We start from the raw sequence: 27,993 nt of genomic DNA on the forward strand, positions 1-27,993 counted from the left end.
GGGACAGGGGCTATTGGGGGTGGAAGATGATACATTTCAGTTCATAGCACTAACTCTAAAGAACTTGACTTTACAAAGTGGTGATGTCCAGGCCCACTCCCTCCTGTCTCTTGCCTTCCGTGACTGCCTCCTTTTGCTCTTCTCCTTGGCCCCAGACCAAAACCAGCAAGGCAGTCAGAACAGGTCACAGAGGAATCCAGAAATCCAAGAAGAGGGTTTTGTACCAAGCAAATAAAAGAAACTATCATCCCTCTGAGGTTCCTTGTTTAAATTACTATGTTTATTTACATCAACACAAAATACAATAATAAACACGACAAAACCATTTTATCTTCAGGTAACATAACTCTTCAGTGACCAGAAGTACTACTGTTAATGTTTTGGCCTTTCCAAGGTCCCGCCTGGGGTCAAAACAGTATTCAGAGAAAGAGCAGATTCTTCTCTACCTTCCCTAAAACACACACAAAGGTAACTTCTATTTTCTAAAATCCCATTCCAATAATAATAATTAAAAAAAATGCAACAGTAAGTCCATGTAGAGGAGAGGATTGCTGTTGTGTCATCAGCGTTGCAACCTGTATGTTGCTGTAGATTTCCCCCAGGTTCTGTGCATCAGTCAGGAACATAAAGGGTATATTAGTCCTTCGGATTTTCAAGGTGATTGTTCAGTAATTCTTTCATCTAGCCGTGTACTCCGTAAAGGTCTGATTTACCTGAGTTATTTAAAAACCAGCAATAAAAGAGTCTCTAAGTGATCAAATGTATACGGATCTATCTTGTAGAATTGAAGAAACTTATAGATTTTGCTGTGACAATTCAATGGACAACCACGAAGCCTCCACTACATAATGAACTATTCACCTAGTAAAAGCTTCACATTACAATTTAATCAAAGGTCATAAACATTGCGCAAAAGTACAATATCTTATCTGTATGCCAGTAGTTTAAATGCTATTTGCTTAGTCTCAAATACATTTTCAAACAAATGACAGTTATTGCTTAACTAACACAATCTTTCTATTATTTCACTGACAAAAGAGGCAGTTTCCTGCAGTGGAAAGAGAAGATGGCTTGGAGTTAGAAGATCTAGATTCTGAACCCAGCTCTACTCACTCTGAGCCATAGTTTCCTTATGAGGATCAAGTGAGATGAAAGTGCTTGTAAAGGAGTAATAACCGTAAGAAATAATATTCTAGAGTCCATCTCTTCCATCAACTGATGGATCCCTGATTTGCACATGTATTTTGCAAGTAAAATCTTACCTCTTAAAGTAAATGTATGATGCATATTCACCACATGCAGCTGAAATGTGCAAGTTGGGTTACATAGATGGGAAAAGAGTATGTATTAAAAAGCCTTTAAGACTTGTATACTTTTGATGTACTTGATTTAGAGCCATTTAAAATTTTATTGTGCTTATGGCTCACGCCTGTAATCCCAGCACTTTGGGAGGCCGAGGCGGGCGGATCACAAGGTCAGGAAATCGAGACCACGGTGAAACCCCGTCTCTACTAAAAATACAAAAAATTAGCCGGGCGCGTTGGCGGGCGCTTGTAGTCCCAGCGACTCAGGAGGCTGAGGCAGGAGAATGGCGTGATTCCGGGAGGCGGAGCTTGCAATGAGTCGAGATCGCGCCACTGCACTCCAGCCGGGGGACAGAGCGAGACTCCATCTCAAAGAAAAAAAAAAAAATTTTTTTTTATTGTGTTTAACACATGTTCCTTTTATATTATAGGAGTGCTCTTTGAATAAGCTAACCATTTAAAGTTTTTTTTTTTTTAAAGAAACTTTTGTGTGACAATTACAGGGTTTAAAAGACTGTGCAATTGAGTGAAATGGATTGAGAAATATGGGGAAGTAACAGTTTGAAAACTCAGGGTCAAAAGGAAACTGAGTGTAGAATATCGTTTTCAGGTAATTTAAAATAAGCTAAATGATAGGGTTGTTATCTTTTATTTTATAGGTGACTTCTTAATTTATAAATTACTTATTCCTCATTTGTAAAACAAATAAAATATTTGTGTACTTAACGTTTAGGTGTGTATAAATTCACAAAAATTATTAACACTTAATGTTCAACCTTATATTTGGGATATCTTCAGAAGAATTGCAACCTCTTAGCTGAAGTAAAATCAGAATCTCATTTTTCAGAGATTTCAAAAAATTATCCTTTAAGAGAGGGCATATTTCCTACAGGTTTAGAATTAATTGGCAAGTATAGATATACAATGTGAGTATGTGGGCTTTGTGACTTTGCTGAGACAAAGAACTCAGGTAGCTGCGTTCCTGAAACAAATGAGCTTCTAATTTCAAACATTTTTCAAATGCAAATCAGGCCCCCATGAATCATTTTGATGATTTTTTGAAGCATTAATGCAACAGAGTTAGTATTCCTCAAATGATCCCCAAGTCACCTCTTTGCTAAGGATATTTCTCTTCTTGATTATTTTGAACCTGCCAACAGTCTCTCACCTTCATGTAGAAGATAACTTATCTGCAAATGTCCTATTATTATCTTAAACCAACCTCATTTTGAAGCAACAAAGAGAAAAAAATTAAATAGTGCATTCACATTTCATACCAGTGAAACAGACTTTTTTCATGCATAAAGTAGTTCTATCCATCTGTGGAAAGGTCCACCTTTTGTTTTTCCCTGTGTTTATAAGTTACATTTTAAAAGTACTCGTGGAGCCTCTGTAGAGTGGATTGGTTCCCTGAAAAAAAAAAAAAAAAGATTCAAGTGAAAGTATGTACATTTTGTTATTATACTGTATTAATACAGTATATTAACTGCAAATGGAAGAGCAGAGTCAAGCTCAATCTTGGAAACTATTAGAATGATTTTGATTAATTTGGTATTTCATATATTTAGTGTTTTGCAATTTATACATTTTCATTTTGTTAAATATACAGAACACGTCCCATATGTATATTCTAAAAATCTTACCTCTTTTGGTAATGCACAAATTTACAGATAGAAAACAAGGCTCAGCTATTGTGCTCACTGCTGTTTTCCCAGCACTGTGTCCCTGGCCCAGAGCAGGTGCTCAGTATGTGTGGAATGAGTGGCATGAACAGTGATAGATGAACCAAAAGTGAAATCAAAGCCAAAAAAGTAAAAAACAGGAAAAGCGAAACTGGTAGAAACATGCAAAAATGAACGACACAGTATCTGCCTTTAACAAACGTGTTACTGATGAGAGGCATCAAACAAGGGCACAGATGAACATGCTGAGATCAGATCAGACCAAAACTCTGGGTAGCCAAAGAACCAGCTGTCTTTTGCTTACTATGTAAAACAGTGTGTAAGACAACCACAAGAGACTGTTATGGAGGACCCTAGGGTCATGAAAGAGTGGCAATCCAAAGGCAGGCCAGGAAAAATGACTTTGCCTTGGGGACAGTGGGGAGGTTGGGTGTGGGACTTCTGGGTAGCTCAGCTGTGCTGCTTGGGCTGTAGATGTGCCTCCAGGTGCCAATAGCGGTGGTGCTGTAGCCAAAAGGACCAGAAGGTCCAGAAGGATCAAGCCTCTTTAGTTGTTCCAGGCAGGAGGAAGGTATCTGGGTAAGGTACGGTTTCTTCTCTCCCAGTTTCCAAGGTTGACCACACAGGCTATGGCAACAGACAGTCTGGGTCCAAAGCCAGCTCCACCACATGACCGTACTGAAGCCACTCTGAGCCTTGGTGTCCATATCTGTGCCTACCTTATCCAGGTAAAGTATTTTAGCACTGTGTGTAGCACATAGCAAATGCTCCATAAATGCTGCCTCTTCTCATTAGTTCCTATTTATAGCTTTTCTTCACATTTGGAATTTCCTTTTCTTTTAGGTTTTACAGAGGATTATTAAGACATTTTCCCCCAGGGCTTTGGTACACTTAACATTTCTAAGCCCATTACTGAGTATGTATGGAATCCAGGTACTGCCTCTGACCTTCTAAGTTAAAATCTTATGCTTTGATCGCCTCATTCCATGAATTATAGCTATGGTAACAATTTCTAGGGGTGGATTTGAAAAAGAACATGATTGTCTTTGCTTGCTCAGTACATTTCTTTCAGCTCTTAGAAGAATTGAATAAAACTGGAAACACTCCCTGGTCTTTCCCACTCATTGGCCTCAGTGCCCTCATTGTGAGTGGGAATCACAGCTGCACCCATTTCTATGTTGTCCAGAGCCAGTGGCCTGACCTCTGGTCAGTGGCATGTTACCTTTGCTATGTGCCTTTAAAGAGATATGCTATTTCTATAATAAAGCCAAACAGAAAAGAGGTTCCTTGGCTGATGGTGGATGATGGGTGAAAGCTAAGTTGGTATAGTGCTTCTATTCCTGAGAGCAGCCTGGTTAATTCTGAGGGACCTCCAGATCTTATCTAGTCCTGCTGCCCTAAGAATTTGAGATTTTGAAGGCAAAGGGCAGACTGATGTGAATTTAGATGTAGATGGAGTCTCATTTGCAAATAAAAATCATGCATGGAATTCTATTAAATTTGAGAGACTAGAATCTAGTTGGTTACAGGAGAATGAGGGACTCAATTGAAGAAGCAAGATGGAAAAAAGTAAGAGGTTTAGGCCAGCAATGACAGGGTAAGCCTGTCCTGGAGGAAGTTCTCGCTTCCTCCAGGAAGCTCCCACCTTTGTGAACAGAAAAGACACTTTGAAAGAGGACACAGGTTGTGAGCAGGGCCAGCTTAGAGCTCTGTAGGACCAGGTACTTGTTTGTAGGTGCACCCTATATCATGTCAAACATATTGCAATACACCCATATCCCACACTTGAGTGTGACTTGAGTTGCAACTGACAAGATAACACAATGTTATTTAGTAGATATTTAGTTGAATGTTTAATTTTTATGGCAGAATTTTCATTCTGTATTTTAAAGCAACTTCTGTATTTTAAAGCAACGTTCTGTATTTTAAAGCAACTTCATTCATTCAGGTCTGCAATATTTTGGGAGTCCCTTGCAAAACTGGTTTAGGGCCAAGACATTACTTATAGGGAGTGATGGGTAAAGCAGACTTCACCAGAGTAAGAGGGTAAAGTGGAAGCGTAAAAGTGGATGAAGAGCAAGTACATATTGCTGTTGTGTGTGGTAGGGTATTTTCTGGCCTTAGCTGAAGATCAGAGGTCAGGATAATGCACTCACGTTGGGTTTTGTTCCAGGAGGAGGTGTGGAAATGTCCACACTACCTCCTCCAGTGCTCTTCTGACTGTAACCTCTCTACACAGACTTTCCAGGAGAAATGCAGGCTTGAGTCCTGCTCTATTTCAGGTGAGTGTGCAATCCACTGCTCAGAAAAGGTCAGTTTTCCCCTAACCATCTGGGGTGACCAGGCTGATTCCCCCAGGAGTCTGGGAGTGCTAATTTAGGCTTGGATTTTGCAAATGCAATGGCACATTTTCAAGATTGAAAAGTGGTAATAGGAAAACTCTGTCATGACCCATAGCTTCCTTAATGATTGGCCAACTGCCAAACGCGGACCTGATTTGCTTAGCACAGTACAAAATCAATCCATGACTGCAAGAAATGTCAGGCTGAACATTTTTTTTTGCCTCAAGTTAATGACTTGTCATCCTAGAAAAAAAATGTCTAATCAAAGATGAATTTAAATATGTTTCATTTGTGTTTTCATAAAGAATATGTGGGGTGGGCGTTATTTTAAAAGCATGATAAAAAGATAACCTTTCTTTACAGCTGCTCTGAAAGGTTTTAGGAGGTAGGAGTGGAGATCTTTCTGTCTTAAGCCCTGTCACTTTATGAGTCCAATGCAGTCCTATGCCAGGAGGCCTGACTGTCCTGATAGTCCCTGGAGGACACTGGGTTTCGAAGACCAGTCAAATTCACTTCTTCAAGAAGAAATAGGTTTCAGAGAAAACACTCAATTAAATTGAAGCCCTCTAAAAGTGTACAGTGAGCGACAATTTTTTTCAGTAGGATGTTACTGAAATTTAAACTGAATTATTTGAGTTAAACCTTTTTTGCATCCAAGTGAATAATTACTATCCAGTCATTATCTAGTCAGGAACATCAAACATTTGTTATTCAAAGAAACTCAATTTAATATGGGAATAATATTTTCCATTTATGCTTTTTTTTTCTGTTTAATGCATGTTTGGGTCGCATGTTAGACGAAGAAACAGCAAAAATTCAGTATTTGAATTTCAGTCATGTTCTACATCCTGAGGGAGAACGATTCATGTTTTTGGGGAAATTAACTGTTAATTAAAATGTTATTTTAAAGATATTAATCACTTGTCAGTATTTATGCCTCTGTATGACAACATTGAAATGTGCTGGTTAGTAGATACACATCACGTAATTGCCCAAGTGCGTGTTTGTGCAACACCTGCTTATTATTTCTAGGAGGGTCAACCAAAGGCTGTGCTTAGAAGAACAATGAATAATTAGGCTTCAGCTTAACTATGCACCAAAAGTTAGGGAAGTCTCTTAACTTCTCTGAGCCTCAGTTTAGCTCTTCAAAATGGAAATACCAGGATTATATCATGGGGCTTGCTGCTATTGTCCTTTGTGGCAACTTTGTGGCTATTGTCCTTTGTGCTATTGTCCTTTGTGGCACATTCTTTTACCAGGTTGCCCTTCTAACCATCACAAGGCATTTGTTGGAGAGTTGATAAAAGTCAAAAATAAACACCTGTGGCAGGGGTCAGGTGAAGTGAACTCTCCTACAACTTTGGGCTTATTAGTACTGTGTTCTAAGTCACCAAGCTAACCTATCTATTTACCTTTACATTGTTAGGAATGAGTAAATTATATCTTCTCCTGAGGAATTTTGCTTAATTATGGAAAACACATACATTCACAAAAAGAGGAAAGCTATATAACAAACCTCCAAAGACCTATCACTCAGACTCAACAGTTGTCACAATTCTGCCACACCTGCTTCAACTATCCCTCCATCCCACTCTCTTGGCTGAATTATTTCAAAGCGAACCCCAGCTTTCATCTCCTTTCACTCCTTCAGTATGCATCTCTAAAAAATATGGATATTTTCTAGCAATGTCACCATGCCATTATCATACCTAATCAAATTATACTTACTTGCTATCATTCTAATACCCAGCATGTATTAATCTTTTCTCAGTCGTTTCATGTATTTATTATTTATTTTGGAGACTGGGTCTCACTCTGTTGCCCAGGCTGGAATGCAATGGCATGATCGTGGCTCACTGCAGCCTTGACCTCATGGCTCAAGTGATCCTCCTGCCTTAGCCTCCCAAGTAGCTGGGACTACAGGTGTGCACCACCATGCCTGGCTAATGTTTGTATTTCTTTTTGTAGGGACAGGGTTTTGCCGTGTTGCCCAACTCAAACTCCTGAGCTCAAGTGATCCAATCCTCCTGTCTTGGCCTCCCAAAGTTCTAAGATTACAAGTGTGAGTCACCATGCCTAGCCTTGTTCCAGTTGTTTTAAAAATGTATTTTTTACAGGAGGACTGTTCAAATCATGATCCAAACAAGATCCAAATTGCATTTGGCTGTTGTATCTAGCACATTTTTAATGGGAAGATAAAGTAGATAAAAATTTTCACTATTGATTGTCCTGTACCATATATTATGATTAATTTAGAATAAGTGCATACAACATAAACATCCCTTATCAAGATAAATTTATCAAAAATGGAAAATTCCATTTGCTTTAGGAATTGAAGGCATTGCTATAAAAATTGTTAACATCAAATTATTTGCGTGGACAAATCCAAAGGAGGATTGTGTCTGCCTGCATTTTCTCCAGTGATATCATTGTTGTTAGAATCAGTAATGTAAGATAATTGCTGTTAGATACCTGGACACACCATTAGAGGTAGAGAGATGCAATTAAAACCATGAAATTGTTTCTCTGGGTCTCTAGAAATGTAATTATCTCTCCTGTGGAAAAGAAACACAGAAAACTATAGTCCTGCCTTCTGCTTGCCTCTTGTGAAGAGAAGGCACTTAAATTATTCCTATTGAGTTTATGTATTTAAAGGTTAATACTTTTGGGCTTTTCTTCAGGTCTCTGTTTAAAATTTATGTTATTCAGAAAAAATAACTACATGGCATTTAAAAAATCATCTCAATTTTGCTTTGTAACCAATTAGATCAGTAACAAGTATTTCCAGAGAAATTGGCATGAATTATCATACTACTTATGAACATTATTCCATTCATTATAACATAACCAATTTATGGAAATGTTTAGATACAGCACCCGTGCTTTATCAAATGGGGCCTGAGGGATAATTCCTAGTGGTGAGGAAGCACTGGTAAATATATGCTTCCCTGATGTCCCTAAGCAGCTGTCTCAGGAGCCTCATGAGACTCTTCATCGTGGTGGAAATCCCCACCGCACTGAGACAAATCTATGCTATGAGGGTCATCTGGGTCCAGATAATGGATAGAGGTTCCTTTGCCCCTGAAGCAGAACAGAAATCAAAGCTGTTGGGGTCATGGCAAGAGTGGGAGAGAAAAAATGTGACACTTGAACTCTCAGAGCAGAAGAAAGCTGAGCCCCTCAGTCTCTTCCACCAGCCTCTTTCTCCCCTAGACAAGGAGTAGCCCTAAGTTTCCACATACCGTTTGCCACTTGGCTTTTGATCGTTCTGCTTCAAATTTGGCAACTTCTTTACGATCATGAAATGACACCAGCAGCTTCCAGATGCACAGCAGGACAACCCCGATGAGAAGAATAGCCAGGGAAACCCCCAACATGATCATGGGAATGTTTGGAGGCTTTGGACAATCTGCAGAAATAAAGAAAATTATAAGAAGGTGGTAAAATCAACATTTTGACATTGGAAAGGCATTTCTTGTTGGATTTTCCATCTACTTTTCTGCAGCAGAGGATAAATATTGACACCATTTTGTTTTGCTTAAATTTTAAAATGAGTTACTTGTTGAAGGATAGCCCTGCATTCCTTCAAAGTAGAACAAAAGATAAAGGAAGAATTTAGTTATTCAAAGTAAATGTATATAGACTTGATGGCTGACTCTAAAAGAGAATCCAAAAAAGTGATAATTAATGCACATGGAATATTTAAAGGATTAAGAAAAAAGACTAGTTTAATCACTAAAAATGGTCTCTTCTGAGTCCATGATAAAGTAGAAATGGAGTGTGTATGTGTGTGTGTGTGTGTGTGTGTGTGTGTGTGCTGCATGCGATCAGTTTTTTTATGGACCTTTTTGAATCATGGGGAGTCTAGAAGACTACATTAAAATTTATATAAAACCTATCCCTTGAAAAAATTACTATTTCCTTCTTTCTTTATAGACAGAAGACAATGATGAGTTTCAGTTCTATTTTGTTGAACCCTAATGCAGTAGTCTGGTTTTGGGGAAGTTCCTGGACTAGATTCAGGAGAGGTGGATTCGATTCCCATCTGATGTACAGTAGCTGTGTGAATGTGATCCAGTCCGTTGACCTCTCTGAGTCCCAGGCCCTTCACCTGCAAAACAAAGTTCAGTGTTCCCTTAACTTTTCTGATAACAATAAGCTGAAGTGTTCTTGCTTACTAACACGGCTTCCGAGACCCTTTCCCCAATATTCTGATTCAGTGGGTCTTGGATAAGGCCACTGATTTTGTATTATTAAATATTCTAAATGATTCTTATTTTCAAGCAAGTTTGGGAAGTTAGATGTTCTGTAGGGTCCTTTCAACTTGAATATTCTCTGAAATATTATTTTGACTCTATTGATGATATTAATGTAATTTTGCCATTATACAGTACCTTTCCTAATTCACAGCAGAATGACTAACAGTCCTTGCAATATGCCTAAGAGATGATACATTTCTTAATGAAACATTATAATTATGCTCTCCTCTTACTGTCATGGAAAAAAAATCCCACATAACATTATCGCTAGATATCTGCATCCCTCTGCAAGAAATGAGGCAAAATCCATGGTATCTGTAGAGGAAATGAATGATGCTTAGCTTATCCTAAGTCTTACTGCTTTTAGAGATTTAATAAGGAGAGTTACACACATATGACTAGTCATGCTGTCTTTAAGGTAAGGATCTGGAGTCGATGTGAATCTGAGTAGGACTAATTACCCACTAACAGCATGATGCCTGGCCTCACACACTTTTGTTCTTTGGCCAAGAAACCATGTAAAGAGATTATGCATAAATAAGAAAAGGAGCTAATGACATACCTATTACTGTATGAAGATCTAAAGACTATATTCTCGCATTGCAAATGAACCATAGCTGCCTCTAATAGGTTAGCACATTCCTGCAAATAAAGCAGCAGGCTTGTGTCATGAGAATATATACTGGCTACATCTTTGGCTAAGAAATGCCTGGGGTGGGGCATAGTATGCTCCGGCTCGAAGCAAGATGAAGCTTGCTACAATCCTGCACCTAGACATGAATTAGGAGGGTTCTCCAGAAGGGACTAAAGAAGAAATGGGTGCGGTCTGACAGAGATAATTAAGAACTGAAAGTCTCAGAAATTGTACATTTCTCAATTAAAGATTTTGGTCCAAGTGCCAGAGCAGGTCTTATACAATAGAGATCTTCACTTTTCATACTCAGATGTTTCTTGAGATGCTCAGACTGCAAACGGATTTCTACATGGAAGAAGAGGGTCACCTCCATCACTGTGTGCAGTGTGGCCTATTGAGTCCTGGTTGGTGCAGCACCTACTTCTAATATCCTGAGTATCTAACTCTGCTACATGCGTTGTGCAATCTGGTAGCTCAATGTGCCTATTGAGTGCTTGAAATGTGAGTTTTCCCAAGTAGCTTATGCTGTAAGGGTGAAATAAACACTGATTTTGAACACTTGGTATGAAAAAAATGTAAAAAATCTCAGCTTTTATATTGATTACATGTTGAAATAACAATGTTTTCGATAACATGGTAAATAAAATTCATTTTACCTGTTTCTTTGACTTTTTAATGTAATTATTAGAAAAGTTTAAATTACATATAGGGTTTGCCTACCAGTTCTGTTGGATGATGCTGATCTAACAAACTTTTGTGATTCAGATAGGTATGATGATTGTATAGCCAGTAGGAGGCAGTAGAGCACAGTGGTTCAGAGCATGGGCTCCAGGCCAGGCTGCCAGAGCTCCTCCACCAGCTCTGGCACATAATTACTGTCAGACTTAGCAAATTATTTAATGTCTCTATGCCTCAATTTCCTTACCTTTAAAATGAAAATAATAGTGGTACCTGTTTTATATGGTTGTTAAGAATATTAAGCGAATTATGTAAAATATATAGAACATCTGGCAAATGGTATTAGTGAGGGCTCAAAAAATGAGAGCTGCTATAATAATTAATATTACTATTGTTACAGCAAATACAGCACTCTTTCCCCTTTTCTATCCTCATCACCTCAAGGACCTGGAGCCTCTAAGTTGGAACCTGTGGGTATAGCATCTACCCTGGCTGGTACTTTCCAGCCAGGAAGCCTTCCTGCCTATCATTCCTTGACTCTGTTGCGGCTCTTATGCTCTGGAAGTCCCTCCAGATGGTGGGGGCAAGAAGGAAGATGAAAGAAATCTGTGTCTACAAGCACCCTGGTGGCGACCCTTCACTCAGCTCTTTTTTTTTTCAATTTGCTTAGAGGACCCTGGGGATCAGCCCCTTTCTCTCTTCTCAGTTTGCCTCTTCTACCGAAGCCTCCACCAGGCCACCCTGGGATTTTCTAGTCTGAAAGCTGTGAGACGGGAGACAGGAGGGACTATGGACTTCTGGGGACAGGTTCTGCTCTGTTGGCCCCTGGAAGCACCAGGCCTACCCAACCATGCCAACATTTGTTGAGGAAGAGGGAGCCTGGAAGCTGTCAGGTGACTCTTGTTAAGGCTCAGGGAGGTAATTTTTCCCCTCACTTTACCCTACTACAAAAGCATGAGGATAACAACACACCATAATAAAAAGCATCAGGGCATCTGTGCGTGCTCTGCAGAGTGGCATGTTGCAGTGCCACTCGTATTGTGTGGAAGAATAAAAGAACAGACAACAGCTCATTAATGAGGAGGCATTTAGCCCAAGGCATGTTTCACCAAAAAAAAAAAAAAAAAATCACCAACTAGATACAAAAGTCTCTGAATTAAAAGCAGGACTTATTCTGGAAATTTGTTTTTGTTGTTTGAAACTTGTTTTTTTCAATAGAATCAATACGATAAGGGATGGTTTGATTTCAAGATAACTTGCTAAAGCCACTGCCACAGTCACAGAGGGTTGGGAGTGTAGCTGGAGAATTTTATTTTATAAGACAGATAATGAGCAGGCAGGCTTTTTTTGGTATTATAAAGTAATCCTTGCTTGTACGGCAGGATTCTCCTTATGTTTCCCTAATGAACGGCCATAAGACTCATTTTATGTATGCATTTCAAAGGAGTTGATTTACATGAGTTTTCCAGAGCAAGTCTCCAGGGGCACTCAGCATACCTGAGCTTCAAGGCCAAGTTCACAATCATCTTCAGATTCCTTGGATTGTGCCAACCTCTATCTCTCCCTTGCCCTCAGCAACTGCAATGTGACATTTTTCTGATCATGTTTTCTTGATTGGGATATAATTGTCTTGAACCTGCTTTTTGGTTCCCTTAACATTGCTGTGGTTTTTATGTTCTAAAGTAACACCAATTTGATACTTTTGGTTTCAAGTTCAGGACCTAATATTTTATCAGCATATCAATAAGCAAGCACGTACAACAAAACACACCTATCTGCCTTATGGCCTGGCCCCGTCGCTGTTGTCTGGGGCAGAACTTAGGCTCCAAGCTTTTGCGGGAAGGAGGAGGTTGCAAACAAGGTCTGATGAGGTCTGATTTAATGTAGCTGTCATATCTGCAGGAATGGTTTAGGGAGGAACATGTCACTGATTAAAGACAGAAAATATGAGGCACCTGTGAGTGTCTCGTATTTACCTGTGAGTAAATGAGAATGCAGTCCGTGTTAGGGCTGTCGCTCACAGGGAGATCTTGGGACCGTTTGTATCAGGCTTGCCAGGGTAGTTGTTAAAATGCAGAGCCCTGGGCCACACATCAGATGGTGTTGACTCAGGATATAGGCATTTTTAACAAGTTCTCCAAGGGAGAACTAACATTCACTAACATTTGAATCTCTCTCAATCAAAGTATGAATACCTTCTCACCTACTTTCTTCTCTACTAAATATAAACTTCTCTCTCCCCTTCACTGAATACAAAATGTTTAAAGTTTTCCCAAGTCCAAAACTGACTCTATCAGTTGGTGTGGATGAAAATCCACAGGAGAAATGGACACCTTGACATCCTTTTAGATAACATCCTTCCTCATTTGCTGCTTAATGTCTTTTCTGATTCAGCATTATCATTTGATGACCCATTACCGTGAGTTGCCACTATTTTATGTGCATTATTCCACTTAATCCTTGAGTCAACACTTAGAAAAAGTACTATTACCTGTTCCATCTTACAGATGAGGAAATAAGAGACTCAGAGACTCAAGTGTCTTCCAGAATGTCACTCAGCTATTAAATAATGGAGAAGGATTTGAACAAAGGTTTGCCTGATTCATACTCTTTTAAAAAAAATGGACACACTCCTCTCTGTTACCATTTCCTAAAGATAGACCTTTTGCTTACATTTCATTTAATTCACTTACCTTTCTATAATTCATCAGTCAGCTTTCAGGAGGATGATGAGTGCTGCAACTCCAAGTCATCTTAGCTGTTTTTTTTTTTAGGCAGAGTCTCACTCTGCGCAGTGGCGCGATCTTGGCTCACTGCAACCTACACCTCCCGGGCTCAAGCAGTTCTTCTGCCTCAGCCTCCCAAGTAGCTGGGATTATAGGTGCAGACCACCACGCCCAGCTAATTTTTGTAATCTTAGTAGAGACAGGGTTTCATCATGTTGGCCAGGTTGGTCTCCAACTCCTGACCTCAAGTGAACTGCCCACCGCAGCCTCCCAAAGTGCTGGGATTACAGGTGTGAGCCACTGTGTCCGACCCTTATCTGGTCTTAATAAGAGACACTGGAACATACTGAATCTTCTAACTGGCATCTTTCAATCCTTGGGAAACTTTAAGAAACTTCATCAAAAATTTGGAAATGTCTTTCCTGGCATGCTACCCAGAGCTATTTTCTGGTTGTTTTCTCTTCTCCTGTGTAGTGTCATTTGCCATGGGCAATGGAAAGGAAACCACTCACCTTTTTCACTGATGCTGTGAATGATGCTTTTCCCCTCATTATCTGTAGTTATCAGGAATGTAATAAGACATTCATTTTCTCCTTGCAGAGAGCAGGAAACAGAACCATCCTTTGAGAAATCTGTAAATAAAGGAGTCATTCATTAGGTTAAAAGATTCCAAAAGAGATTATTTTAAAACAAAGTGGTATTGAGTTTTAATATGTAAATTAGAGTTTTCAATATTGCAGAATGAGAATAGGAAAGGCATAGGTTTTTTTTTTCTCATGAAGTGAAGTTTTAGTTTTTACTCACGTTCCAGAAGAACAGTTTCAGATGTGGTCAATCAGGACTGACCACAAAATGCACCTATCAAACAGATATGGGCAGGATTGCAACAGGCTGAACGTACTTCAAGGCAGGTACCCACAGCTGCCTTGGGAATAGAATGGCCCTGATTATGGTAATGAGGGGGCTATAGGTTCTTCTTTGCTGGGAGCATGAAGGATGTCCAGATTACATTTCTGCACAGTTCAAACTGATACTGATACTTTTAAAGGGGCCTTTCTCACAATGGCATAGTCAAGATGCTGGCCATGTATTATGGTAACAGTAACATAAATTAATATCAGGAAACTGAAACTGAAGCTTTATGTAGCTCAGGGACCAGAAGGATAAAGGTAAATGAATCTACAGTGACAGTTTGTCTATCATTCAGTAGAGCTCCTTTCTTAATTTGAAAAAAAAAAAAATCCAGTTTTCCTCAAATATTTTCCAAGTGGGAATTCTTCCTTATTGAGCTCATTCAAGAGGCAGAAAGTGAATGTCATGACAGAAATTAAAAGTAAAGTAAAATGGCCAGAGATGCCAGTACTATCTACCAGAAATTTTAGTAGTCCAGGACCTATGCCAAAATTATGTGGCATTCTCCTGATTAAGAAAACCAAACAAATTTGCTTAACTGTTCTCCTATCTTTTAAGTTGGAGACTTTTCAATGATGGTTACAAACACTGTTTTTCAGAAACCGGCAAGTAGAAGTCCTTTTGCTCTTATTCTAAACTTTTAGGACATGGGTCCAAAGTTAGTGTGTTATGCTACAATGGATCAGAACATTAAAACTGGGGCTGTCCTTGATAATCTTGAACATACTCCTACTGGACTTATAATCTCTCTCATTAGCTTAACAATAAAAACATAAATAAAGCAGAATCGAATGTGTTCTCTGATTCTAACAAAATTAAATAATAGTCAGTTTTGGTAGAAAATGCCATAGCCATAGATAGAAATATTAAGTTGCTGTTTGCTGTCTTCACATTTTGTTTGAGATGAAAAACCCGACAGTGTCTGTGAGAAGTATGCTTTGGATTATCTATGAAAACAGGAACCAGCAAGACATTTAGCATTATAAATAAGATTTTGGATGATAGATTTAAGTGTACAAACTATTTTTGAACCCATTAGTAATATCTATTACATAGGAATATTAAGAAATCTAATTACAAATCATCCTAGTCTAGACACTGCCAAATGATTATGGTCACCTAAGTCACCTGGGAGTTTTGAAAATATAGATTCTGGGTACCCACCCTTGGGTACTCTGATTTGAGAGGTTGGTTGTACAGAAGCTTATACACTTAGTGAGTTGTTTAATAAGTATTTAATTTCCTTTTTTTAAAAAAAGGAGATTCTGATTAAGAGATTTGGTGAGATGTGTGTTATTTCATATGTTTGATTGCAAATGGTACTGCATATTTAATTCATACATTGGCCATTTTATTTGGCCTTTACCACACCTCCTGTTAACTTGCCACTCCAATTAACTAGGGTTCATGAAATCTTGGGGACTATGCGTTTTCTCATTGGAGTGTTTTCTTGCTTCTTTCCCCCTCTCTGTGGGAAAAGTGCAGGGTCACTCTCCTTGCTTTGAACATATTTAATGAAACATTTTATTCTGAGGTAGGAAATATGTGAACTGCTTATCATACTCCTTTCAGTAATATTAACCATGTTTTTAAAATTTTTCTTTCAAATGGCTGCACTAAAGCCTAGAGAGAGGCTTACTTGACCTGGCCGGGGTTATTTAAGTGTTAATGGAATGGCAGAATATGATCTTTGAGTCACAACTTCCATCTTGCTTTAATTACTTCCCCACTCCTTTTCATGACTGTTACGGCTCTAGATGTAGCCTGTTCCATAGTGTTTGGATATTGAAATAGTATTATCAAATGTGCAACGACAGATTTGCATAATTTGCTGCATAATTTCTTTTGTTGTTCATAGAAAATGGACCTCTCTTTTTTCCCTTCCTTTGTGAATGTCTACAGTGCTGCTCTAGAATAATAGAATGAAAGTAAGATGCCAAGCAGTCCATGGGACCATACTCAGAGAAGGAAGAAATGTGAAAACAGGGGTGAGGAGGTGGGCCTGGGAAGGTCGGGGAGGGTGTGAAAATATAAAGCATCTGCACCACTGAGTCAAGATGGCCATATGTTTTAAGACCTCAGCTCTAGGATTAATTAGCAGTTTTCAAAAGCAAAACAAAACAAACAAACAACAACAACGTTTCCCAAGAAAAACATAAGGGGTTTATGGTCAGGTAAGTTTGGGAATCCTTTATTGCAATTCCTCCCCTTGTCATTCCTGATGATTCACAATGCACATTTAATTTAAATGCATAACAACTCTCAGAAGTCCTGCAAGAAAACAAGAAACCCAGTTTCCTATTTCTAAGATTTCTATTACCAGCGGTGCCTTTTTCCATGTAATGCTTTCATATCTAAGGTTGCATGGAGTATACTTTGAGAAACAATTCTCTGAGTACATGTATGGTAGGGTAAATAAAAATATGACTCTCAAGCTGGGCACTGTGGTGCATGTCTGTAATCCCAGCACTTTGGGAGCCTGAGGCGGGCAAGATGACTTGAGCTCAGGAGTTCGAGGCCAGCCTGGCCAACATGGCAAAACCCCATTTCTGCAAAAACTACAAAAAATTACTCTGTGTATGGTGGCATGCGCCTGTAGTCCCAGGTACTCATGAGGCTGAGCCTGGAAGGTTGAGAATGCAGTGAGCCTTGATCTTGCCACTACGCTCCAGCCAGGGAGAGAGTGTATGGTGTTGTCCCCAAAAAACAAACAAACAAAAAGACTCTCAGTAAAATGGGATGAATAAGGTTAATAACATCTCTTTTGATGTGCCCACCCATAGCACAACTGAGGACAATTCGTACAGATTATATATAGTTATGCGAATTTTATTTTACTCCTATTTTCTTTCAAATAGCTGCACTGAAGCCTAGAGAGAGGCTTACTTGACCTGGCCGGGGTTGTTAAAATAAAATTCCCCTCGTTGGGGGAAGGGTAGGTTGTTGAAAGACAAATATGATGCGATCATTTCAAGGTAGTATGATCAGTAACATAACTGGGTGAGTAACTTGAAATAAAGCTTATAAAAGGCTCATTAGAAAAGTGGCTTTTAAACACACAGTCTGAATTAAAACATTTTTTCTCTCAAATTCATCCAGATTAGTGCTTTAAATGGTATTAGTAATCCAATTTTATTTTAATTGTTGAGTTAGAAATAGTTGTATCTCCCTATTTTGAAATAATTTAGTCAAATACACAAAAAGACTAAAGTAAATATTTTAAATACCACTGGAGCCCTAGTCTTCCTCTTTAATCTCAGCATTTATGATAATCTACTGGAAAAAACCTGTGTACTTAAATATAGTAAGTACCTTGTTCTTGCCAGTATGATTTACATGTATGTAAGGTTTACTCCTTTTTTCCTCAACACATTAGATTTCCCATGTTGCTAGTGAATTGAGGCTTAGCAATTTGCAGAGCATTTTCTGCAATTTTTACACATTTCTCAGAAACACTTGGTAAATATCCCCAGTGCTTGCTGTGAAATGAGCCCAGAAGGTGATGCTAGGACTTTGCACCAGGTACTAATGTGGGAAGTCCACAGAGGCTGCCTGCTCAGTGTTTTCATGTATCTCGCCTTTGGTAGTAGTGTAAGGCGCACACCATCTTGTCCAATATACTGCTATTTGGCATGTTTATCTTTGGTCACAAGAAAAGCATTGGTGAGGGGTTTTATGAGCACATATCATGACCCTCCATATAGGGTAATCCAATTGAGCACATATCATGACCCTCCATATAGGGTAATCCAATTGTGCATAGTCAGAACTCTCAATTTTGAGACAATGTAAGTAATCTTCAAAACAATATAAAGTTCATTAACTCATTCCATGCTGGAAATGGATTAATTTCCATATTCTAATTCCATCTATTCAAGAGACATATCCTGGGGTCGTACATTATTAGCTTGATTATTTCACTTCACCTGAGCCACAGCTTGGTCACATCTCTAACGTGTGCAGAGTAGCAATTCTACCCTGAGCCGCATGATAATGCAGCGAGTTCAGGATAATACAAAATTAAATTCTCCCAGGTTGTTTCTGTTGGAAGAGTCAGTCATCATCTTTGTTTTAAACTCCACAAATTATTGTTTAAAAGGTATTGCCAGTTAAAAAACAAGCTATTTAAATATTTGAGGTGAAACCTTGCCACTAGACTCTGATTCTAAGTAATTAAATTTAAAATGACAGATGAAAGCAAGAGAAGTTTGCTTAGCAGTGAAAGAGAATAGGTCCTTCTTGTATTTTGGGGGTGAGGCAACAGAGAATTGAGGATGGTCACTGTAATGCCCATTTTTGGAAGGTTGGGAATAAAAGTATATGGAGGGGAGGAAAAATGGCCACTAACCAGAAACCACCCAGTACTTGGGAGCCACCATCTGGAACACTGATTTACAGTTGGCTTTATCTTATCTTGAAATAAAGCAATTGGATGAAAAGGGTGAATTCAAGTTTGGGGGCTAACATTTAGCCATTTCTTCAATTTTTCTCCCTTTCTAGTTTGAAAAATATAGCATTCTGGAATTCTCTATAGTTGAATTTGTTAAGCAGAGGTGAACTTGGCAACAGAGCTGAAGTCAAATAGAACAGCCACAACTTTGAAATGCTTGTGGCCTGAGCCATCAAGTTTCTAGTCTTATAGGATGCATTTACTCTTAAAAAATGAATGTCAGTGAGCTAATGCTCTGGTACAAATAAGGTCAAGCTACTAAATAGCCCTCAATTCACAGAGGGTCAAGAACTATGCCTCTCAAGAACTACTAAGGAAATAAAAAACAATTTAAGACAAGCAGAACCTTCTTCTTCACTGATGGTCGCACCAGCTAGTTTGCACTTGTCCACACATTCTTCTCGGGCTTGGCCAGCTGCTGACAGGTGGCACTCAATGCAGCTCCTGTGGACAGTATCCAACAGTGTATCAGTTCATGCTGGTGGAAAATAGATTTGCAGCTTGAATATTGCTTTACTGCTGTTGTTGCAGTTTGTGCTATAGGGGTATCTCATAGATGTCGTTATCTTTTGTTATTTTCAAAAAGATAGCTGGGTAATGCCCAAGTGAACACTGAATTATTCTGAGTTCCACTCAGTAATCAATGTTCTCTGAACCAGTCTTGATAATAGCTACCATTTTCATTTACCTGTAATGATTGTTCCTGATTGGTTAAGTAAACAAACAATCAAAGAAAATAAATTGATTTAGCTGTTTCCATTTTACTTTTTCCTACAGAGAGCTTATGTTCCTAAAATACGATTAGAGACTAGGAGAAGTTTTGAATTTCTTAACAGAAATGGTCTGTACCTTAACCAGAATTCCAAGAATGATTAGTGGACTTTGTATATGTCTTATATGATAATTTTCACAATTCACTTTTCTGTAACTCTTTTGAATAAGTCTAAGTCTTAATGAAAGTGTGGATTAGAGCCTGGATCTCAAAAGCTGTGGATTACAGCCTGGATCCTCATTAATACAGGCTTTTAAATAAAAGATCACGATTTATAGAAAAGTACATTTCCAAGAACATCGTCCAAGAATTAAGCTACTCTAAAGACATCTATAGAGCAAAGTAAAATTTAGACCCTGAATTAATCTTGTGCTGAAAATCACTTTACAAATAGATTGTGCTTGTTGTAATTCAAAAGCAGCAAAAGTTTTCTTACTGTGGACACAACTGCTGTCTCTCTCTCCTCTGGCCATGGAAATGTATGCTCTGCTAAGTGCTTGAAACACCCAACCCGCACCCATAACTCAGCAAATCTCAGCTGAAACTGCACTTCCTTAGGCAAACCTTCACTAAACCTTAGACCAATCAGTTCCCTCACAGTGGAAGCCTCAGGATTTTTCCACAGGAAGGGCAACCTATTAGGCAGTGGGGAAGGTTTTACTGTGAAGTTGCCTTAGCATTGCAAATACATTGGATTTATCTAGATCGTATATTTATTTGGAGTGGCTTTGAAGGGGTCTGGTGATTGTGGAAGCTCTTAAAATCTCTTCATCTTTGTGCATCTCACTGATGGCTGCACTAGCTAGTCTGGTAGCCTTATCCCCTGCTGCAGAGTTCCATAGCACTCTCTATTTCCCCTATTAAAACTGTCAGCCTAGATAGCATTGCAATCACTTTAAAAGATGTCTGTCTTTTCCACTAGACTCCCAGCACCTGTGAAGGCAGGGGCTCTAGCTGTTTCAGTCATCATTGCATTGCCCATGACGTAACACGATTCTTGGCATATAGTAGGCACTTAATATCTACTTGATAAATGAATACATGCATGAATAAATGGAAAAATGGACTCATCTCAAAACTAACAGAAATCCCAAGGAGGTCACTCTACCTGATTCCCCAAATTCAAATGGCTTTTATTATTAATTTCATATCTTGTAATTCAGATTTAAGATTGAATCATGTTTATAGAGAAGATGAAACAGAAAAGTAATAGAAGAAATATCTTGAAGGGACATTTTACATTAGATCCTATTCAAATCATCCTAATCATGTCCTCATGCTTCTCCTGGCATGCGTCTTGTCTTAGTTTGCCAGTGACAGTGGCAGAGAAGTTTTGACACCTGAATGGTGAGTAACCACTGAGTGAAAAATTGCTTTTCTCACTCTGTTTATGTCAGAAATGCAAATGTCACATTTTGGGCATCAGAGTTCATGAAAATCTGAAATGCTGAAGCATATTTGCTGCATAACACGTTATCCACTGCAATATCATAATAGCCATTTTGGAGGCTCGCTTCACTTGACCTACAAATGTGGCCCCAATTTCATTAAGAAATTGTGAGGTTTTATTGTTGTTATTGTGCATGTGGTATAAAAGAAAACACAATACACAATAGCTGTGTATAACGGCAACCAAAGAAAGGTGCCAAAGAGCATGGGTGGTAAAGAAGCAGGAGAGAATTGAAAGCTAAGATCATCTTTCTTCCTCTTTGCCTCTGTCAGTCTACAGATAGGAATGAATCAGTAAGGTCAGGCTATAAACTTCCAGATAAGAAAGAAGCTTGTCTGTTTCCCCTGAAAAGCTACTGACTGCATGTGGGTGTCATCCGTCTACCTCCAGGGCATTCCTTCTGTGTGGCTGCTATTGTAATGGAGAGGTGATCTGATGTTATCAGTGTGGGACATCAGCTCGGTTTCCCCATGCTACTCTCTAGCAGAAATGTGACATCGTGATTCTGGATAATCAGGACTGAGAAAGAGGTAAGCTAGAGACTGATGTTCCAGGCTGAAGATCACAGAGGCCCTGTGGGTTTGTGTGTGTTTTGATGGATGTTTGGAGACCAAACCAGCAAATACAATCTGAGGTCTGAGTTTACAAAATGCCATTGTAAATTTGATCACTATAAACCTATCCACAAAAGGAAAGGAGGAAAGCAGAGACATTACCGTTTAGAGTTACAGGGGTCACCACAGGTAGGACATCGTTCACAGGTTGGTCCTGAGGCTCCCGGGTTTGCGCAAACACACTTGCCACAAACGCAGTCCCCGCGCCCGCTGCAGAGGACTCCGTCTTCAGAGATGCAGGAGTCCGTGCTGGTGGTGCAGTTGCAGTATTCGCCAGTCCAGCCGCTCCTGCATACACACTCACCACAGTCACAGTCGCCATTGTCTGTAAAACAAAATGCTCTATGCTTCTCACAGCCCAAAAACACTTGCAGATTTGAGGGGGTGAGGGGCATCTTTTCTCTTTGTCTTTAAGCACCATCATCGAAAGACAAGATAAAAATGAGAAAAAAGTGTGTGTGTTGGAGGGGTGCAGTATGAGTGTAAATACATTCTATTAAATGTGTCTTGCTAATTGTGCATACTTAGATCTGGTCTTGCTAACTGAAGATCCACTTGCTTACTTTATGGTTGTAAACCATAAATAAAAATATAAGCCCCTCAGCCAATTGAATGGACCCCTCCTCTCAGCCAACGGCATTCTAAAATAAACCTGAAACACTAGTCCAGGCCGTGATGAGAGTGGGTGGTCTGACGTCCGACATGCCTTATTATACCCTCCTCCCTTTGGAATTCAGGCACAACTGACCAGCATTAACAAAAAAACAGAAACCTTAAGACTGACAAAGTAGACTTTCTGTAGCAATAAGATACCAGCATAATAGATAGCAGGTCCTGAAAGTAATCAAAGTATTTTACCCCAAAATATATTTATTTGACATATTTTGAAATGGCTTGACCAAGTTCTCTTGTGGGGAACATCTACATTCTACAAAGAATTCCCTTTTCTTTCCAGATCTTCTTCCTGATCCAAGAGAGAATTAACTAAGAATCTGGAACCGTTTTAAAGTCTTCTAGGAAACGTTTGCAATCTGTTCTCTCTGAAGCCTGCTACCTGGACGCTTCATCTGCATAATACGAACCCTGTTCTCCACAACCCCTTATCTTAACCCAGGTACTCCCTTCTATTGATTCTAGGTCTTTAGAAAAACTCTTTCAGCCAATCACCAACCACTATGACCTGAAAGCCCTGCCCATCCCCTTTGAGTTGTCCCACCTTTCTGAACAGAACCAATGTATATCTTACATGTATTGATTGATGTCTTATGTCTCCCTAAAATGCATAAAACCAAGCTGTGCCCTGACCACCTCAGGCACAGGTCCTTAGGATCTCCTGTGGCTGTGTCACAGGCCATGGTCACTCATATTTGGCTCAGAATAAATCTCTTCAAATATTTTATAGTTTGACTCTTTTCATCCACATATTACATGAAATAGAATTTGTAATCAGACCAAATGAGGTAATCCAGAAAGTATGTAAAAGATATTTGATGTGAATATGTGTCTCTATGCATATTTATTTATTTATTTTTATTTTTTGCTTTTAGTTAAGATGTCATAGGAAAATGATGCAAGACAGACCTGGATTAAAGCCCACCCCTTTATATCACTCAAGTTGTGTGATCATGAGCACTTCATCTATAAAACAGACGGAATAAAGTCTACTTTCAATGCTTGTGACTGGATGAGATAATGTATATATCTCCTAATTTTGCATTCGCCAGTCAGAAATCCCATAGGCATACACTGAGTGCTCAAAAAATTCACTACTCAACACATTTTAATTGAGCATATACTATGTGCCAAAGATTGTATTAGGCATGAGGATTATAAAATTAAATAAGACAAGGTCATCGAACTTATAATATAGTGTAGGAGGCAGGCTAATGAATACTACTACTAATAAATATACATAGGGGAATAGTTTCCAAATTAGACTGGAGATTTGAGGGTTCCAAAGGAAGTGATGCTTGAGCTGAATTTGAAAGATACAGGTAGACAATACAAAAAAAAAAGCTTCTATGCATTTCAGGAATGCATGTGGGATCATTCGACCTGCTTAACACCCACAGAACTTTCCTGTGGATAGAGCCAAAGGTGCATATGGAGTGTGGCAGGTGGGGAAATGGAAAGCACAACAAAAAGTCGGAAGTCAGACCACGAAAAGCCTTATTGGCTAAAGGAAGAGCTTCTATCCTGAAAGTTTTGTCTGACATTTTTTAGCATCAGTAGACAGGTCAAGCTACAGATAGAAAAATCAGGAGTAGAGGCAAGAAGATATGAGACCATGAACCAAGGAAGTGCCCATGGGAGCAGCGAGGAAAGAATATATATTCGGGCATGGAATGCTCAGGGTGTGGGTGCGAATGGTGCCAGGCGGAGGGTTGAGGGAAGAGACAGAGGGATGGAATTCTCCCCAGGTGACTAGACTGAGCAGCTAGATGGATGGTGTGGCTTTTCACTGAACTGGAGTGGAAGCTAGCTCATGGTCACTGCTGTATCACCAATACCTGGCACAGAGTAGAACCTAATTATTGAAGCAGAGGAGGAGAAGCAGCTTTGGGTGGGGAAGATGATGAGTTCACTTTTGGCCCTGAGGAGCTCAAGGGGCCTGTGGGACATCCCAGCAGGAGGTTGAATATATATATGGGCCTGAAGTTTGGGGTTTGGGATCCATTAGGGAAAGGTGGTAGTTGAAGTTTTCGTGGATCAGGTCATCTAGGGCAAGTAGGCAGAGTGAGGAACACTCTGGAGAGCTTCAGGACTTAAAATGTGATCAGAAAAAAAGGATCCCTACAGAAGAGACCAAGAGGTAGGAGGGGAACAGAAGTGATATTGCAGAGGCGTGGGGCAGAGACTATTAAAGAGGGAGGTACCTGGACACTTTCGCTGTAGACAAGTAACCCATCTAATCCTAAAGAGCCCCTTTGGATATGGCCACTTAATGATGTATGAAATACTTCAAAAATGATTTTAAAAGTGTTTAAAATAATGGACTTGTGTGTTATTTCCATAATATTATTTTGGGTGCCTACCATGCGTAAGACACTAACATAGCTGTTGGATGTTCCAAACAAATAACATTTATTTGCAAACTCTCATAACTGATACTTTTCTTGAAAAAAAAAAGAAAGAAAGAAAGAAAGAAATGTGCATTAGGCATTTTGCCTCATAAGTTTTGCTCTTCCAGCAAAATTTAGGATTACCTAAGACAGTATATAACAGTGTTTAGAATGGCACCTGAGCCATAAATAAGCACCGTACAAGTGTTAGTTACTGGCATTATTTCTGAAAACTATCCAGTAGGAAGAATTTGTAAACAAAATTATCTATCAGTATTAAAATTCCTATACTTTTACTGAAAGCAAAGTGGATGCAGAAAAAAAAATCACAAGTGAAAAAGGATTCTACTTGTAGGAGACACTGCCAAGTTCACTGCAGGAGGAAGAATTGTGGACTTTCTCTTGTAAACTTTGGTCTAGCAAGTGGCTTACTTTTCTATCTTGATGACTGGGCTCTAAGGAACTTGGAGCAGGAGAGTCCTGGGCTTAATTCTTTGGTCAAAAATCACCAAACAAAGATGATAGCCACAAAGATTTTGAAGTTGGATTCTGATTTCTCTAGGTATGTGTGTGCATATATGTATATATACGTGTGTGTATATATATGTATATGTGTGCATACACACACACACAGTCATGTGTCTTTTAACAATGGGAATATGTAACGAGAAATGCATCATTAGGTGATTTCATCATTGTGTAAACATCATAGAGTATACTTACACAAACTTAGATGGTAAACCTACTGCACACCTAGGTTATATGGTATAGCCTATTGCTCCTAGGCTATAAACCTATACAATATGTTACTGTACTGGATACTGGGGGCAAATGCAACACCATGGTGAGCATTTGTGTATCTAGACATAGAAAAGGTACAGTAAAAATACAGTATTATAAAATTATGGGACAACGATTGTATATGTGCTGTGTTGTTGACAAAATCGTCATTATGTGGTGGATGACTAATGTGTATATACATATATATTCTCTTTATATATTCTCTATATACTCTCTCTATGTAAACATACACACATGTATGTATAGATGCTTCTGGACTTATGATAGGATTATATCTGTATAAACTCATTGTAAAATGTAAAATAATGGGTTTATCCAGACATAACATCACTGTAAGTTGAGCAACATACTAAATTTATATCACTTTCACACCATCTTAAAGTGTGTGTTTGTGTGCGTTGTCTAATGAAAGATGAGTTGAAATTTACCTGGGTTCATGATATTAAGATATATTTCAACTGCATTTCATAACCTATGCAATTTGTAGTTGACATAATTAATTCAAAGCAAAGAATAATTAAATGATTTGGGCCAAAGGCATTAATTTCATTTTTACCTGTAAATGATCTTCTAAACTACAGTATCTTTTTGTTTCTTCCTCAACAAAAGGGGAAACTTACTTTTATAACAGGAAGAAATTCCATATTACAGTTGATTCTGGAAAATTAATGTGATTTACAAATATTAAATAAAAGATGCATTTCCAAATGCTTTGAGAATGCTCAAGTACATCATTGCATATAGGAAGTACTTGGCAGAAATTTAGAAAATCCTTCCTGGAGCAGTAGAAAAGGACCATCATGGCAAAAACATGGAGCTCCTTTCAGAATTTAGAAGCCCTCCTCTCTGCTGGCCTTCCAGAGCCACTGACCTGGTTTCCAAAGTTGCTAATTGATATCCTCAAACAACCAATTATCTAGAGTACTGGTTCATACAACAAAAACAACAGCAGCAACAACAACAACAACAACAAAACTTTCATATTGGTTTCATGGAGGAACAAAATGATAACCAAAGATCAAGAAAAAATTACCATGGTATTTCAGAGGGATGGATCTTTCTGGAATGCCATTGACAGTAACTGTAAGTGCATAATGGCAGCAAGTGTTTCTCTAATGCCATTTGCCTGTTAGTTTCCATCTCTTAGAATCAAAATATAGGAGACTAATGGAATTTGGGCAAGGAAAAAAATCAATGGAGCTCTGTATCTTTGAGTGCTTACAGATGGATGAAAGAAGCTGTATGAAAAAGAACATTTCGATAATAGCTCTTCAGAAAAGTGGCACATTGCTGAGTATATTAGTTATAAACTGGAGATCCACACAAGTTGTGAGCTGTAGCATGTTTGATCCTCAGTTGCAAATAAAACTACAGCAGCAGTAGTCTATTCCAATGCCAGGCACAATTTTTGTCCCTGCACTAAGCACAATGCCAGCCACATAGTAGGTACTCCATAACCATTTGTTAACCATTTGTTATAATTGCATTTACTTTCATTATACCTTTTGAAAGAAAAGTTACTAATTATAGAGCAACATCCTTCGTGATGTTACTAAAAATAGAGAAACAGGAATGTCTGAAGGAAATTGGCATTGGTGAAGTTTTCTGAATCTAGCTAAATAAATCGTATTTTCTAAATAGAATGTCTGTAGCAATCACTGTATCTGACTCAAAGAGAGGCACTGTTGTCAGACCTTCCTAGCTACAATCCACGGATCAAGTCAAGTCTTTTTTAGTTTATTTCTGATCCTCATGCATGGTACAAAATAAAGGGAAAGACCATCAAGGAAAGCTCTGTTGCTAAACACAGTTCAGAATTTTATACTGCCTTAGATCTCTTTGATCCAAGATTTAAAGGGTGAAATATAGGTCGTGTTAGTATCTCTACTATATTTTGTTAGATTACACTTAGGGCTTTTTGCAAGGTAATTTCAAGTGTTTTGAACATGTATTTTATTACAAGATTTCTATTAGACATGCAATATGGGATTCTGCCCAATATATCCTCTCTGTGATGTGGTGACGGCCTTTGGCTGGCTTCTTGTCACCTTCAGATTGTGCCCCATCTGCATCATGTGAAAAGAGGACTGATGTGGGTTTGGAAACATACCTATTAAACCAGGAAATCAACCTTTGGATGAAAAGGGAGAGAAATGTGTCTCGATCAGAACAGACCATACATTTTCACTCTCTGGAGGGAAAAGGCATATATTCTCAGAAGAACTTATTGGTTGCAACAGCAGCAGCAAAGAAATGAAAGGTAGGTACACTTCTAAGGGTATCAAAGGGTTTTCAGAAAGCTTGGAA

At 38.8% G+C, this 27,993-nt stretch overlaps 1 protein-coding gene across 1 annotated transcript in view; it reads right to left on the reverse strand.

Moving 5' to 3' along the window:
* Window positions 1–262: 262 nt before the first annotated feature.
* ITGB6 (integrin subunit beta 6) overlaps window positions 263–27,993 on the reverse strand; it is a 140,282-nt gene continuing 112,551 nt past the window's right edge. The window contains 7 exon segments of the mRNA XM_017869141.1: window positions 263–713; window positions 2,582–2,675; window positions 2,678–2,714; window positions 8,571–8,737; window positions 14,138–14,257; window positions 19,334–19,431; window positions 21,926–22,148. Of these exon segments, the coding sequence (XP_017724630.1) occupies window positions 2,617–2,675; window positions 2,678–2,714; window positions 8,571–8,737; window positions 14,138–14,257; window positions 19,334–19,431; window positions 21,926–22,148 (704 nt within the window). The 3' untranslated portion in view covers window positions 263–713; window positions 2,582–2,616.

Source organism: Rhinopithecus bieti, unplaced genomic scaffold, assembly GCF_001698545.2.
Source record: "Rhinopithecus bieti isolate Rb0 unplaced genomic scaffold, ASM169854v2 scaffold_4600, whole genome shotgun sequence".
NCBI classification, from domain to species: domain Eukaryota; kingdom Metazoa; phylum Chordata; class Mammalia; order Primates; family Cercopithecidae; genus Rhinopithecus; species Rhinopithecus bieti.